The sequence below is a fragment of the Fulmarus glacialis genome, unplaced genomic scaffold (genome assembly GCF_000690835.1).
Source record: "Fulmarus glacialis isolate BGI_N327 unplaced genomic scaffold, ASM69083v1 scaffold25071, whole genome shotgun sequence".
Taxonomy (NCBI): Eukaryota; Metazoa; Chordata; class Aves; order Procellariiformes; family Procellariidae; genus Fulmarus; species Fulmarus glacialis.
The window spans coordinates 15,903-28,335 of NW_009192495.1; the positions used below are offsets into that span (position 1 = coordinate 15,903).

Here is a 12,433-nt window from a genome sequence, read left to right on the forward strand (position 1 = left end):
GCGTGGGGGGTGCAGCCGTAGGTTCTCGGCAGCTGGAGAGGGCCCTGGGAAGGCTGGTGCGCCTGTGCTGCTGCCCCATGATGGGACTTGAAAGCCAGCTCAGGAGCGTCTGTGCGAAGACAGCTTCTAGCACTGCCACGGTCCTGCCCACCACTGCTCAGGCGCAGGTAGGCAGAGAATGGTGGGGTCTGGCTAAAAACCTGCCTGGGGCCCCCAGGGTTCAGGGGGCTGAAGTCCTGCACTGAGCCCTGCATCACCCTCCTCTCCCAGGACAGGACGGGCAGTCTCCAGGGGAGATTCACTTCTATTTCACTACAGGCATCCCCAGTGCTGCCCCACGCGCCCTCCCAGGCAGTGGGCACTGCCTGCCTTGTCCCACACTCCCAGCACACTGCTGAGAGCACAAACCACCCATTAAACACGCAGCAAGGGCCAGACGCAGGCTACCGCTCCCCTGCCTGCCACACAGCTTGGTTCAGCACCCCCCTCTGCAGACACCGGTGACACCAAACCAGCAGCAAATCAGTTCGCACCTCTCTCGCCCCGCTTGCACCGGGTCTGCCACACACCCTTCCTGTCCACCGAGGCACAGACCAGCCAGCAGCAGAGAGCAACCCACCCCTACAGCACACAAAACTTCCAGGAACATGGAGATCTCTGAAGAAAATCCTAGACGGCCGAGCCAAACATCCACACGAGGTGGTGCTCGGACAGGCAAAACCCTTGTTTTACTACAGAGCACTGAGGCTGTGCACTAAACTGGTAGAGCAAGAGCTGCACTGGTTTCCACTGGGAGCCCAGACGACGACAGTTCAGACACCCAAGTCCCTGCAGGAGATCTTCCTGTACCCCGCAGACCATGAACGTCCACCCAAACCTCTTCTCATGGAAGGTCTCTCTGACACCAGGGAAGAGGGTTCCCATCAGACACCTCGTTTCCACGCAGAGCGAAGGTCCCTTTTTGGGAAGGGCTTTTCCCCTTCTGCTTTTTGTCCCCTCCTTGCTCCGAGACCTGCCTGAAGTGCAGCACAAGACAGGGATGCCCCACTCGGGGCTGGCTCTGTGTTCACTGCTCCCGGAGGTGAGGAGGGTTAGAGGCCCGTGAGATCAACGATGGCTTTAATAAAGATGGCATCATCACGCACGTAGGAGTTCTTGGCTTCCATCACGGAGACGGGGCAGAACAGCGGGCAGCCGCTGGCAATGTTCATTTCTGTGATGGGTCGCTGGAAAGAGGAGGATGTCACATCGGGTCGGAAGGCATCGATGATGTGCTCCCGGTTGTTCTGATCCAGGAGCATGAGGGTTACCTGTGGAGAAACATGAAAATATACAAGAGCAGCTGAATAAAAAGCACATGGAAACCCAGCCCGGTGACCTGCTCACTTGAAGCCCATGAAATGTGCAAGTACCAATGCAACCATAGCCACATTATGCATCTACAAATGTGAGAAACGCTTGTAACTAGGGTCAGTGGAGAACGTCATCTTGGTGACATTCTGCAGAAACCTTCCCACATCCTGCCCTGTCACTGGAAACTTGTGTGTGGCAGCACAGGGCTGTCAGACTGACTCTGAAAACCTACAACTGGCTGGCATGGCATTCACTCCCAACACCAATACCCCACGCAGGTATTTAATTAAATCGCAAGGTTGCTGTCCCCTTGTGAAAGGCGGCGGCCCCTCTCTCTGCATCAGTACTTCGCCCGCTCAGCCCTGAAGTGTTTCGCAAACCTGCAACGTCTAGGAACTGCAATCCGAGCTTCTGACGTCGAGTGAGCATCAGCTGCACCCTGAGTACAGAAGCCACGACGACCTTCCCTCGCCCCAAATTCATGCTCCGCTCGCTTTCCAAACATGCTGCTGCTCTCCTGCCACAGCCTCTGCCGTTTCGTGCCCCTGCCCTGTGGCACGCTCGGTGCTTTCAGCATGACTGGGGAATCCCCAGGGCGGCCGACATATCAAAGTCCTTCCTTCTTCTGCTTGCTAAGTAGGCCAGACCGACAGCGTCTAGAAGCTGGGTGCAAAACTAGAGAGGCATGTCGCTGGGCATAGCGGCTTTGTCCCAAACCTACCTTCTGGTTGAAGGGCCACCGCAGAAGCGCATCGTTGGGTCCTTTCATCACCACAAAGAACAGGGACAGATGGGTCCCACGCCCGGTGCCATCCCCATTCAGGTAAACGCGCAGACACATCTTGTAGCCATACTTGCTCGTGTAGAAAGCTATCGAAGAGTTGCAAAACAGACACAGTGAGTGTCAAACTCAGCAAACCCTGGCACCAACAGGTTCCTTTGAACCCTGAGGACTCTGAAGTTTGGATCCTGGAAGAAACCAGGTCTGGGTCTTAAAATACATGTACCACAGAGGGGGTCCAGAAAGCCACCAGATACAAACAACAGTCAGATGCCATCTTAGTTGGGTCTGGAGACAGCCCAAGGTCAGGCAGTCACAAGCCCCTGGTCTAGCCGAGACGCAGAGCGCTGCGGCACAGAGCAGGGCACTGGCCAGCCCCTCGGGCTCTCCCCACCCGCCACCACAGGCACAAGCGCCCCAGGCAGAGACCAAAGCTGGAGCTCTGCCTGGGAGCTGGGCGCTTCCCACCAGTTGTGCTGTGCGTGACTGCTAAAGGAGCTGCAGTTCATGGCAATAATGCCGACGAGCAGGAACAAAACCACCCCCACAAAAAACCTGACTGGGGGTAGATGATCCTCAGTACTCACTGCACCCTCATCGTAAGCTGGCTGCTCTGATGGGGGCAGAGGCTCAAGCAAGTGAGCTTCGGTCTCCCGTTAGGATTCCAGCCGCTCTGCGTGGCATGGGCATGGCTGGGTACGGGCTCTGGGATCTCAGGCTCTCTCCTTATCTCAGTTCTGGGAATGCCCATGTTGTGACACCAGACCCGTGCAGGGCCACAGAAATACGTCTTGGAAGTGGACCTGCTGCTAACCGCCCTCTCACAGCGGCACAGAGCTATGTGCCTCAGGTCCAGCGAGGCTCAGCAACCACAGGGCAAGGGGCAGCAGATCAGAGATGGTATTTTACTGCGGGACTCGGTGCACTTTTATGAACAGGCAGACTAGCACTAGCAGAGATACTGTGCACTGCCACAGGGCGAGGAGCAAGAGATCAGGGCCTCGTCACCTGCTTCCCTCCTGGCACTCCCCAGCTCGTTTCCTCTAGTCCTTCCTCTCCACCTGCTTCACTCAAAGGCTTTCAGGGCAGATGCCACCCTCTGCTAGTCCAAGCAGCACATCCTCACTGCCCATCTGGGGCTTTTCAGCACTCCCTGTGAATGTGAAACCAGGCGGGGAACTGGAGGAAGGATGGCCCAAGAGCAGTGGGAGTACCCAGGAAAAGGCACCAGGTAGCCAGAGGGCATCAGAAGCAACGCAAGAGCCCAGCAAGCCGCCCGCCGGCACCTGATGGCCAGCAGCGGGTGGCTTTCCAGCAGGAGCTTCGTTTCGGACTGTCCTGGTTCACGCCCCCGATGAACCTTTCTTGTGCCGATTTGCCTTTTTGAACTCTTATGATTTTGCCCTTTGCAAAATCCTGTGGCAGTCGTCGTGTCCTCACAACACGAGTCAGTGGTAAGTCTACTTCCTTCTCTTTGTTTTAACACTGATTTCATTTGGTATTTCCTCACTTTTACATTTAAATATAAAACAAACAATTCTACTCATTTCCATTTTTCATCCCATTCGCAACCTAGACCTCTCTCCTCCCAGCTGTCTCCTTCCCAGATTGAACAGCACTAGTCTATTTGCTTCACTTTCTAAGATACAAAAACCCAGGTCTACAAGAAACATTTGTTTCTCAGCCTAATTTTCTCAGCTAAAGCAGCACCAGGAATGAGGATTTCTCAACACAATTGACTACTGCAGGAAAAAAGGCCTTGTACTTTGCACTTGCAAGATAAAAAAAATAAAAGTCCTGCCTTTTCCAGAAGCAATCCCAGCATGAGGCAGAGGCAACCCTCACCTTCCAATCCCTCCAGCCACGTACAAGATTTTCATTAGCAGATTGCAGACACCAACCAGCAACACAAAACACAGTCTGGTGGCCTGCACAGTAGTTTCTCCTTTGATGAAACAGTTTATAAAAGCCCCGAGCCCTGCCACTGCTGCCAGGTGCAAGGTGGAGACCGGCCAGCACACATGGAGGAGGAGGCACCAACAACCACGAGCTGCAGTTCTGGAGGAACTGTGCATTCAGAGCACGGCCAAACAAATGTCTGGACAGACGAAGCCTCTTGCATTTGGAGAGGTTTCACCCCTTTCCCTCCCTTGGGCTGACTGATACTTATATCCCTCCACCAGCTGACTTGATTCTCCAACCTAGAAAAACAAATCCCACGCTCCTGCAAGGACCCAAGCTGGCATCAGCTCATGGAGGGGCCTGAGGAGCCCCCGGGCTGGGGCACAGCGAGCCAGGATGCCCGTGGCCAGAGGACAGGAGTCAGCTCCGTCCAGCATCTCCCTCCAAACCACAGCCTCTGGAGACATTCAGGTCAAGCAGCTCTCAAGCACGGTGCAGGAGATGGGCAGGATGGAAGAATTAAGGTCCTCTCTCCAAGTCAAACAAAACAGATTTGAAGCAGATTTGTTCGCTTTGGGAAAAGGAAGGAAGTGCTGCCCTTCCCAAAGGGGATGAAGAGCAGGGGTTTTCCACAGCTGCTGCTGACTTTTAAAAGGAAATGCTAATCGCATGCGCACAGTTTCACTAGCAGTTTGGTTCTCCTCAAGAAGGGGAATCCTTTTTTCTTTTCAGTTTTTCAAGAGAAAAAGGACTCTGAACAGCCTTCACCCAGAAAACAGATTTAAAAGTAGTTTTTAAAATTCAATTGTTTTTACCTTGTGGCCCAGCCACAGTCTGCTTTTTCACCGCACCAGGAAGCAGGCATAAGGTATGTGCTCTACGTTTGCATGCAGCTCTGGGCATCTTGAAAAAGCTCACCAGCACGCTCAGATCTAACCGATTCCTGCTCAGGCAAACACAAACTCGTCTCCTCAACCATTACGTTGTGAGGTGAGCTCCCCACCGAGCAATGAAATTGTGTGAAGAGATGGTTTCATCTTACAGCTGCAAGCCTGGGAAGTGCTTTCATAAGCAAACAAGCCAGATCACAACCTACTGCTCACTGTCCGAGATTCTCTTTTTTAAAAACAGGAGGAACAGTGCTGGGCTGGGGCAGTTCTGCGCGGAGAGCCCCTTCCTCTAACAGATATTCAAGCACTTCCCTAGGTATGGTTTGGGCTTTATTTAGACATTGCCTCTTGCACCGTGATGCTTTAGGCACTGAAATATATTTCTGGGGCTCTAATATATATTTTATTGCTGGTTTTATGGTCTCTGAGTATTTTAATTCTAACTAAAGGGTTATGCAGGGATATGCCAGAGCTAAGAGGGTTGCATTTTCTATTATGAGAAATTAAAAAGGTCTTCTGCAATCAAAAAAGCACCTTTTTCAGCAGAGCAGTTTCATTTAGGCCAACGCTAAATAAAAAAAAAGTTCCAGGCTTCACAGGGAAAGGGGGACAGAACAGAAATACATCTGAATGGCCAGCATCTCCCCTGCAAAGGACACTGCTATAAATCCCACACCCAGCTGAGACGCAAAAGGCTTGTGCAGTTTTGCAAATTTGTGGGCAATAACCTGGAGAGAAGATCGCAGGAGCGCGGCCTGTTATCGCCTCCTGACGCTTCCTGGCAAATTCTGTTATCTTCCAGATGAAAACACCATCGTAGGTGGAAGCTTCCATGTTGCGCATCTTTTCCTCCATCTCAGCCATGGCCAGATCTTTGAGCCCAATGCTCCTTTCCAGCTGCCGGACCTGCTCAGTGGGATACACGGTGCAGCCTGGTTAGAAACACGTACTGCTGTGAGACCCAAGAAAGCCAGCAGACACCAGCATCCCCTTCGGGACGACTCTTTAGTGTGAGACGTTCTTCAGAACGGACAGGGGTCACAGGAGGGAGAAATTTAGCATGGTGAGTCAATTCACTGAAGTTTCCTTTTGAACCCTGTCATTATACATCGATACAACTCAGTGCTTGAGCTGGAAACTTTCCCACAGCGAATGGAAAAATCCTCCCAATAAGCAGCTCCGTTACGTTAGCAGCACAAGGGAGGACAGGGGCGGGGGGAAACCTCAGCATTGTGACAAAACTAGATTGAGAAAGAGAAGAACCTACACCCAGCCAACAAGGTCTCCCCAGGGTTAATCACTGCTAGCTAACACAGGGTCACGCCAGTTTTGGCAACTCCCTTGCTGAGAGAGCACAGGTACGCTGCAAACTGCTGAACTCCCAGCTGCCAAGACACACTGGCAGCGCTCAGCAGGGACTGTGCTGGAGCATACTGGCCGGGGCAGCTTCTTCACACCTCCAGACCGTGCTTGGCAGAACGCTGTAGCACAGCATCAATGATTACACTCCTTTTGAAAGGTCTGGAAGGTGAGCAGCTCCATGGATTCAGAGATCCAGTGAAATGCTGGGTGCTCCATCTCTCGTTGGAAAACTTCACCTAGGAACAACATCTCGGTGTCTGCACAACTTGATTACTAACAGAGATCTGAACGCTTTATGCATGTCAGTTTAATTCCCATCTTTTCCAGGAAGTTTTTGAGGGTTGGGCACAGGCACAAACGATATTTTAGTTCTGCCTTAAGATTTGTAGAGATTCAGGCGGTGAAGCTTTGCTAGCTAATAACATGGAAAGGAAACTGAAAAAAGTCTCTGCTGAGAGTGCTGGAAAGCCCAAGCCAATGGTTACACACCTTGTTACTCAGTGTTTCGATTTTCTCCTGGTCTAGTCGATGTTGCCGACTGTAGGCTTCGGCTGTTAGAGATACTCTTTCCACCTCCCGATTGAGCACGCAGACAATGTTCTCAAAGGTCACCGTTTTCCTCTCAAGGGCCTCACATCTTCCCAAGAGCTCCAGGGACCTGGAGAGCTCCGACTCCGAGCACAGAGAGTTTGCTGCCAGTAGCGGGGAGTTGTTTTGGGATGAGGAAAGGGCAGGAAGGGGCTTTAGGTCTCCAGACCCAGCCTTGAGGCTGAGCACAAAACTCAGTAGCATGTAGAGATGCTCTGGCAAACACTTGCTTTCATGTTCTAGTAGCTTTTCATTTTCCACCTACATGAAGAGAAATACATCCCCCATTCAGCAAGCTCAATCTACGCTGTCACCATCCACAGAAAAAAAATTCCTCCTCTTGAGGTCACAACATTAGCTTTAAATTATAAATGGGAAAAACCAAAGAAAGATAGTTAAAAAACCTGTTTTGGGGGTGGCGGTGGGTTTTTTTTGTTTTGTTTTAGAAATGCTGCAATCGCATACAATGATGGATGCTTAACGTTTCCCCAGCTGTACACACTGTTCTACTCTGTCCTCCTCCATTACTTCCCCAAAAGGGCTCTGTCAGACCTACTTAACAGCACCAAAGGACAAAGCCTCACATAATCACCCCGAGGAGGGATTTATATGAACACCACCAGTGGGAGCTGGGAAGACTAGGTCACATGGAAAAATATGGCCTGGCCCAAGCACTAGCAGGAGAGCAAGACACCAGGTGCCCAGTTCTGTGCTTACAGCTGAAAGCAGCATAACCATCAGAGTCTCAAAGCTCTTGCAGTGTTTCTCAAGAAGGAGGTTTCCTTCCACATTAAGTTCATTCTCTGGATACCCAAACTCTGGACAGCAGATGATGTTAAGGTCCATTTGCAAAGGGTTTGAAACACCATTTTGTTCAAATATCTGAATGCAAACATCTGTAACAGTTCGGGCAACAGCAGTTTGCAGGTTAACTCTAACACTGGAACTGAAAACAAGTCCCAAGATAAACATCAACAGACGAGCCCTTACCACCTCAGCACATCCAACAACCTCAAATCTGCAAGGCACTTTAGATCTGCCACAAGTCTTCACATGGTCCCGAAACTAGAAAGGAAGGAAGGCAATGTTAGATCTTATGTGTCCCAGTAGTTCCCTTTCCATCTTCTTGACGTCTAGGAAATTGAAGATGACCTCAACAACGCCCAAGCCATCGCTAATCACTAGCTGCCAAAGTGCATAGTTAAACCTGGACACTGCCTACCATGAGGTATGACTTTCACTGTAATATAAATATAGCACTGACACCTGGGAAGGAAGTTTTATTTCTCTTTCTCTTCACGGCTAGAAGGTCTCACTTCTCACCTGCATATGCAAGAAAGAAAAAGCAAACAGCATAGGTACATGTTATGGATGCTGAGCAATAAACTTCACTGAGGAAGGGGAGACATGAGGAACAACCCTATGAAACAGATGGCCATTTAATTTTGTGCACTTCCTGTAACCGTGGTCGGGACGTGCCACAGCTTGGTATTTTTACTTCCAGCTAAATATTATAAATCTGAGAACAGAAAGCTTCCCGGTGGTCCTGCAATTACTGCAGGTCCACCTGTGCAAGGGAAGATGCTCTGCTGGGTCCAGCATCCCTTCGCTGGAGTGCTGAGGGATGCTGCACCTTGGCCACCTCTCGTCTGGCAGCTGCCATGAAGAACCGAGGCCAACAGTGGATATTTCTACAGAGAAGTGCCACTAACCCACCAGCCGCCAAGATGACTCGTTTGGGTGCCCACACAGTGCATGATTAATGCTAACAAGCACTGGCACATTATCATCTTGTTTTTGATATACCTCTCATCATCAGATATCAGTGGTCTGTTCAGAACAACCACCATATTCCACATTTAACACCTGCTACAACAGATGCCAATTAAAACTGATTTTAAACCACTTTTTTAAAAGCTTCTAGATCCATCTGGCTTGCTTAATGAGTCAGGTTACTCAGAGTTACAACGGCTGCAGCTAATCAACAAAAGTTTGGAGGGAGATAAAAAAGGGAGTTAATATTTAAACAAAGGATAGATCACCTATGGGAATCCTGTATGCCTAGTCTCTGCTGGGCTCCAGCTTCAGCCTGCAGACAAGCAGATCTGTATCCCAACACCCCAGCATGAAGTCCTTCATTACGCTGCCCATTTAGAAGAACTCTTTGCTCATCTTTTTGATGCTTCTGTCCCCCCTGCCCTGCTACAAGGGCCTTTTGCAACAGTGCTACTAAAAACATAGCAAGCAGGACGGTTTCAGATGAACGTGCTTCTTGAAGACGTTTCCCAAAAATTTGATGTTCAGACTTTTGAGCCTTGGCCTAGGAGCCAGCAGCATGGAGACCCTATAGACATGGATTCCATTACGTGGTTAATTAGAAATAAATTAATTTAGCTGGAGCTGGGCTCCCTTTCCACAATTGCAGCAGTGGTTGATATAGTTGCTTTACATAGGACGTAAGTACCCTTTAAACCCACGAGCGTGCTTTTCCCATGGAGGCTCTGCACCCAAACATGGCAAACACACCGTTCAGAGGGAGGTGGCATCGGCAGCACTAACACAAAACTACAAGTGCCGATGAGACACGTTCACTCGCTCCTGACCAGTATTTTGAGCCTTATGGAAAGGTCACATCTGTACTAATGGCTGCCACTTAATTGTTCTCCCCATTCCACTTTCTAATGGTCTTGGTTTTCCTTCCCACCCCAAGAGTGCCGGTGTCAGCCCATCAGGATGCTAAACACCACCGCGGCACACGGTTCACCGACAGTCGGATGGATACCTTCTCCCTTGGAATCTTATTCCCACAGCCTTCGCAAGTCAGCGGAAATTCAGGGCAGACTTCGTCATGAGCCTGTAAAGAATCAACAGGAGAATATTTGGTCCTCTAAATAAAAGCTCCAATGAGGTTATATGATGAGTACAATTGAACAGGGGTAGTTTTATACTTTATTACAGAAGAGCGCTGTATTCTACCAACCTATACTCAAATCTTGGTCTGCATGCTGACTCATTTGTGTCATCTCCAGGGTACCAGAATTTTGGTGCCTATGTAGCCCCAGCCTCAATTTAAAAGCTGCTATCATTTTAAAAAAAAAAAAAAAAAAAAAAAATCAAATTACTGCTTTGATGGACAACATCAGCAACAGAAAGCTCCATTTATGGCTCTGCCAGGAAAATACACGTTCAGGCAGGTTAAGTGAAGTAAGCCACTATCTCAGCAAGATCATTTGAATAATTTTTCCACCGTAATGGTTATCAGTCAGCTGAAGTATGAACCCATAGCCTACTCATCACATGCTGGGCTGAGCTGTCTGATAGTATCTTTGCATTCGAATCAGAAAACCATTTTTCAACCAGAAAGAAAAATATTTTAAAACTGTTTCATTCAATAGCCCCTGCACACAAGCCCCCACCCCTGCAGCAAGAGCACACACAGTCTGTTTGGCGGCCAGCGGAGCTGAACAAATGATCAGGGCAATGTGATACTCTGTCCTCAGCAGATACTAGGGCTAGCAATACCAGCTAAATTGGGAATACCAGAACGTGCCTCTGCTTTCTGTGTCATTTCAGTTGAAACAAGGTATTGTAAATGCCATGAATATGCAGTTCAAAATTCAGATTAAAAAATAAGTGTACTGAAGTATCCTGCCATGGTAGTAACAGGGGAAAAAAAAAAACCAGAAGCAGCATTTATAAAGTAGTCATCTGAAACCAGATGCTCTGAAAACTTGGTCACATTTATTCTTTATTAAAACAAGTTACTATCTTGGTGGGGGAGGGGGAAGAACATGCACAAACTTAAATACTGTTACCACATCAGAAACTGGAAAGTGAAACCCATTAGTGGCTCAGCTTTGGCTTCTTAGTTACTCTCTCCTTTTTATACTTTAAATGAGTAATCAGACTCAAAGCCTCACTGCGCCGTCCCTGGAAAAGTGACCGGCCAGCCTGCGTGGTTCGGCTGGGCAGTGCTGCCTGCACGGACCGCGCTGCCTGCACCGGCGGTGGAGGAGGCAGAGTGCCTTCCTTCATCCCACCCGCTCAGGGGGCTGAACCCTTTCTTCCACCCACCTACTGCTCTCATGTTCTAGAAACACCAGATAGCATCTTCCCCACGACCCACAAAATGCTGGCATAAGAACAGACAGTCTGGCTGAAGGAAGGAAACTTCACTGTAGAGACAACTATTTAAAAAGGGAGTATTTAAAACTTATGTTCTCCCGTGCCAATGCGCTAGGCGTGAAACTACCACCCCCTCTGCACTCCCCACCTCCCAGCATTTATCTTCCATCCCGACTCCACGCTACACCGTGATATAACACCCAACACACAGGCAGCCCTGCGAAGCGTGCCCAGCCCGCGGCACGAGAAGGGAAACCAGCCCCGCACAGCTAAGCTGAAAGTGCAACTGGTCCATATGTAAATTGTTTAAGACACCCAGAAGCATTAGCTTTAACCAGCACAGATCCAAACCTCTAGACAAACATTTTTGTATAAACAGTTCTGGGCTCTTCTGGAATCCCCTGTTCCTTCCACCTCTACGCAGGTGTCTTAAACAGAGACGGATGGTATCACTGCCGGAAGAAATCCACCCCACCCAGGAGCCGAAGAGCAGGGGTTGGCATTCAAGCCTGACCTGCCACACTCCACTCCCCCAGGAATGCGGCAATCCTCCTGTTTACACCTTTCCCAAACCCACATCCCTGCCTCTGCAGCAGGGACGTGCATCTCTGACACTCAGGCATTTGCTGTGAACGTTTTAGGCAGCTTTGGAAAGCCGTCACTGTGAACAGGGCTAAGTGACAACAGAGTCACTCTCCCAAAGTGAACCTGTCGTGGAAATCAAGTCAGATGGGGGTTGGAGAGAGGGGACAGCAATAGAAGAATTAAAGCGGAACTGGAAGACAACGGTCTGACTCAGACCTTCAGGGCTACTCTCTGGTTACCTCAGCGTTGGCGTCTCACCCACCAGCTGTAAACCGAGGCACAGACCGGCCTTCAGCATCCAACAGCAGGGGTAGGAAAATCAAACCAGGCAAAGTTAACAGCCTGCTGATTAATTCCCACTCAATTAAAATCAAAACCGCTGATTGATCCACACATCAATTTCGCTCCCTAAAAATAAACAGTGAGACAACCCAGCGGCAGCCTGTACATCGCACGCCGCCATCAGAACAGGCGATTCTCTGGGAGTCCACCTGAGAGACTAGAAAATCAGACACCACTGCCGCCTTCGGAAGGACTAGGGCAGCCTGCAAGCGCTCGCTCAGGGCACCCGTGCTCGTGGGTCACCACTGCGGCCGCCCAGTCCTCCAGTACTTATCCGTGCTCCTCTCCGGAGCAGCACCAACAGGCTGCAATGGAAGTATTGAGCCCTCCTCCCCATGCCTTTAGGCCTGCTGGAGAATGGAGCTGCCTGTGCGCACGGCGTAACTCTCCTACCTCGGTATCAGGAAAGTAGAAAAGCGATTTGCAGTTGAGGTTTCTCTCGGGGCAATCCTGCTCAGGGCTCCTTCCCATTCAGCGGGATAGAATCATAGAATCATTAAGGTTG

The 12,433-nt window shown here is 49.9% G+C and overlaps 1 protein-coding gene across 1 annotated transcript; it reads right to left on the reverse strand.

The window, feature by feature from the left end:
• Positions 1-1,091: 1,091 nt before the first annotated feature.
• On the reverse strand, positions 1,092-12,399 carry TRAF2 (TNF receptor-associated factor 2). Its single transcript, XM_009587105.1, has 8 exons — positions 12,322-12,399; positions 9,659-9,730; positions 7,867-7,941; positions 7,035-7,137; positions 6,778-6,956; positions 5,655-5,832; positions 2,075-2,223; positions 1,092-1,310 (listed from the first exon to the last, which is right to left on the reverse strand). The coding sequence occupies exons 1-8, from the start codon at positions 12,397-12,399 to the stop codon at positions 1,092-1,094; spliced, it is 1,053 nt and encodes a 350-aa protein (XP_009585400.1).
• Between the last annotated feature and the right edge of the window lie 34 nt (positions 12,400-12,433).

Bases quoted from the DNA above. Each gene is read 5' to 3' on its own strand.
- TRAF2 (XM_009587105.1), bottom strand. From the start codon at position 12,399: ATGGGAAGGAGCCCTGAGCAGGATTGCCCCGAGAGAAACCTCAACTGC. The intron at 7,138-7,866 runs GTAAGGGCTCGT...CTCTTCATGTAG, and splicing joins TTGTTGGATGTGCTGAGGTG to GTGGAAAATGAAAAGCTACT. The intron at 2,224-5,654 runs GTTATTGCCCAC...ACTCTTCGATAG, and splicing joins TCCTGCGATCTTCTCTCCAG to CTTTCTACACGAGCAAGTAT.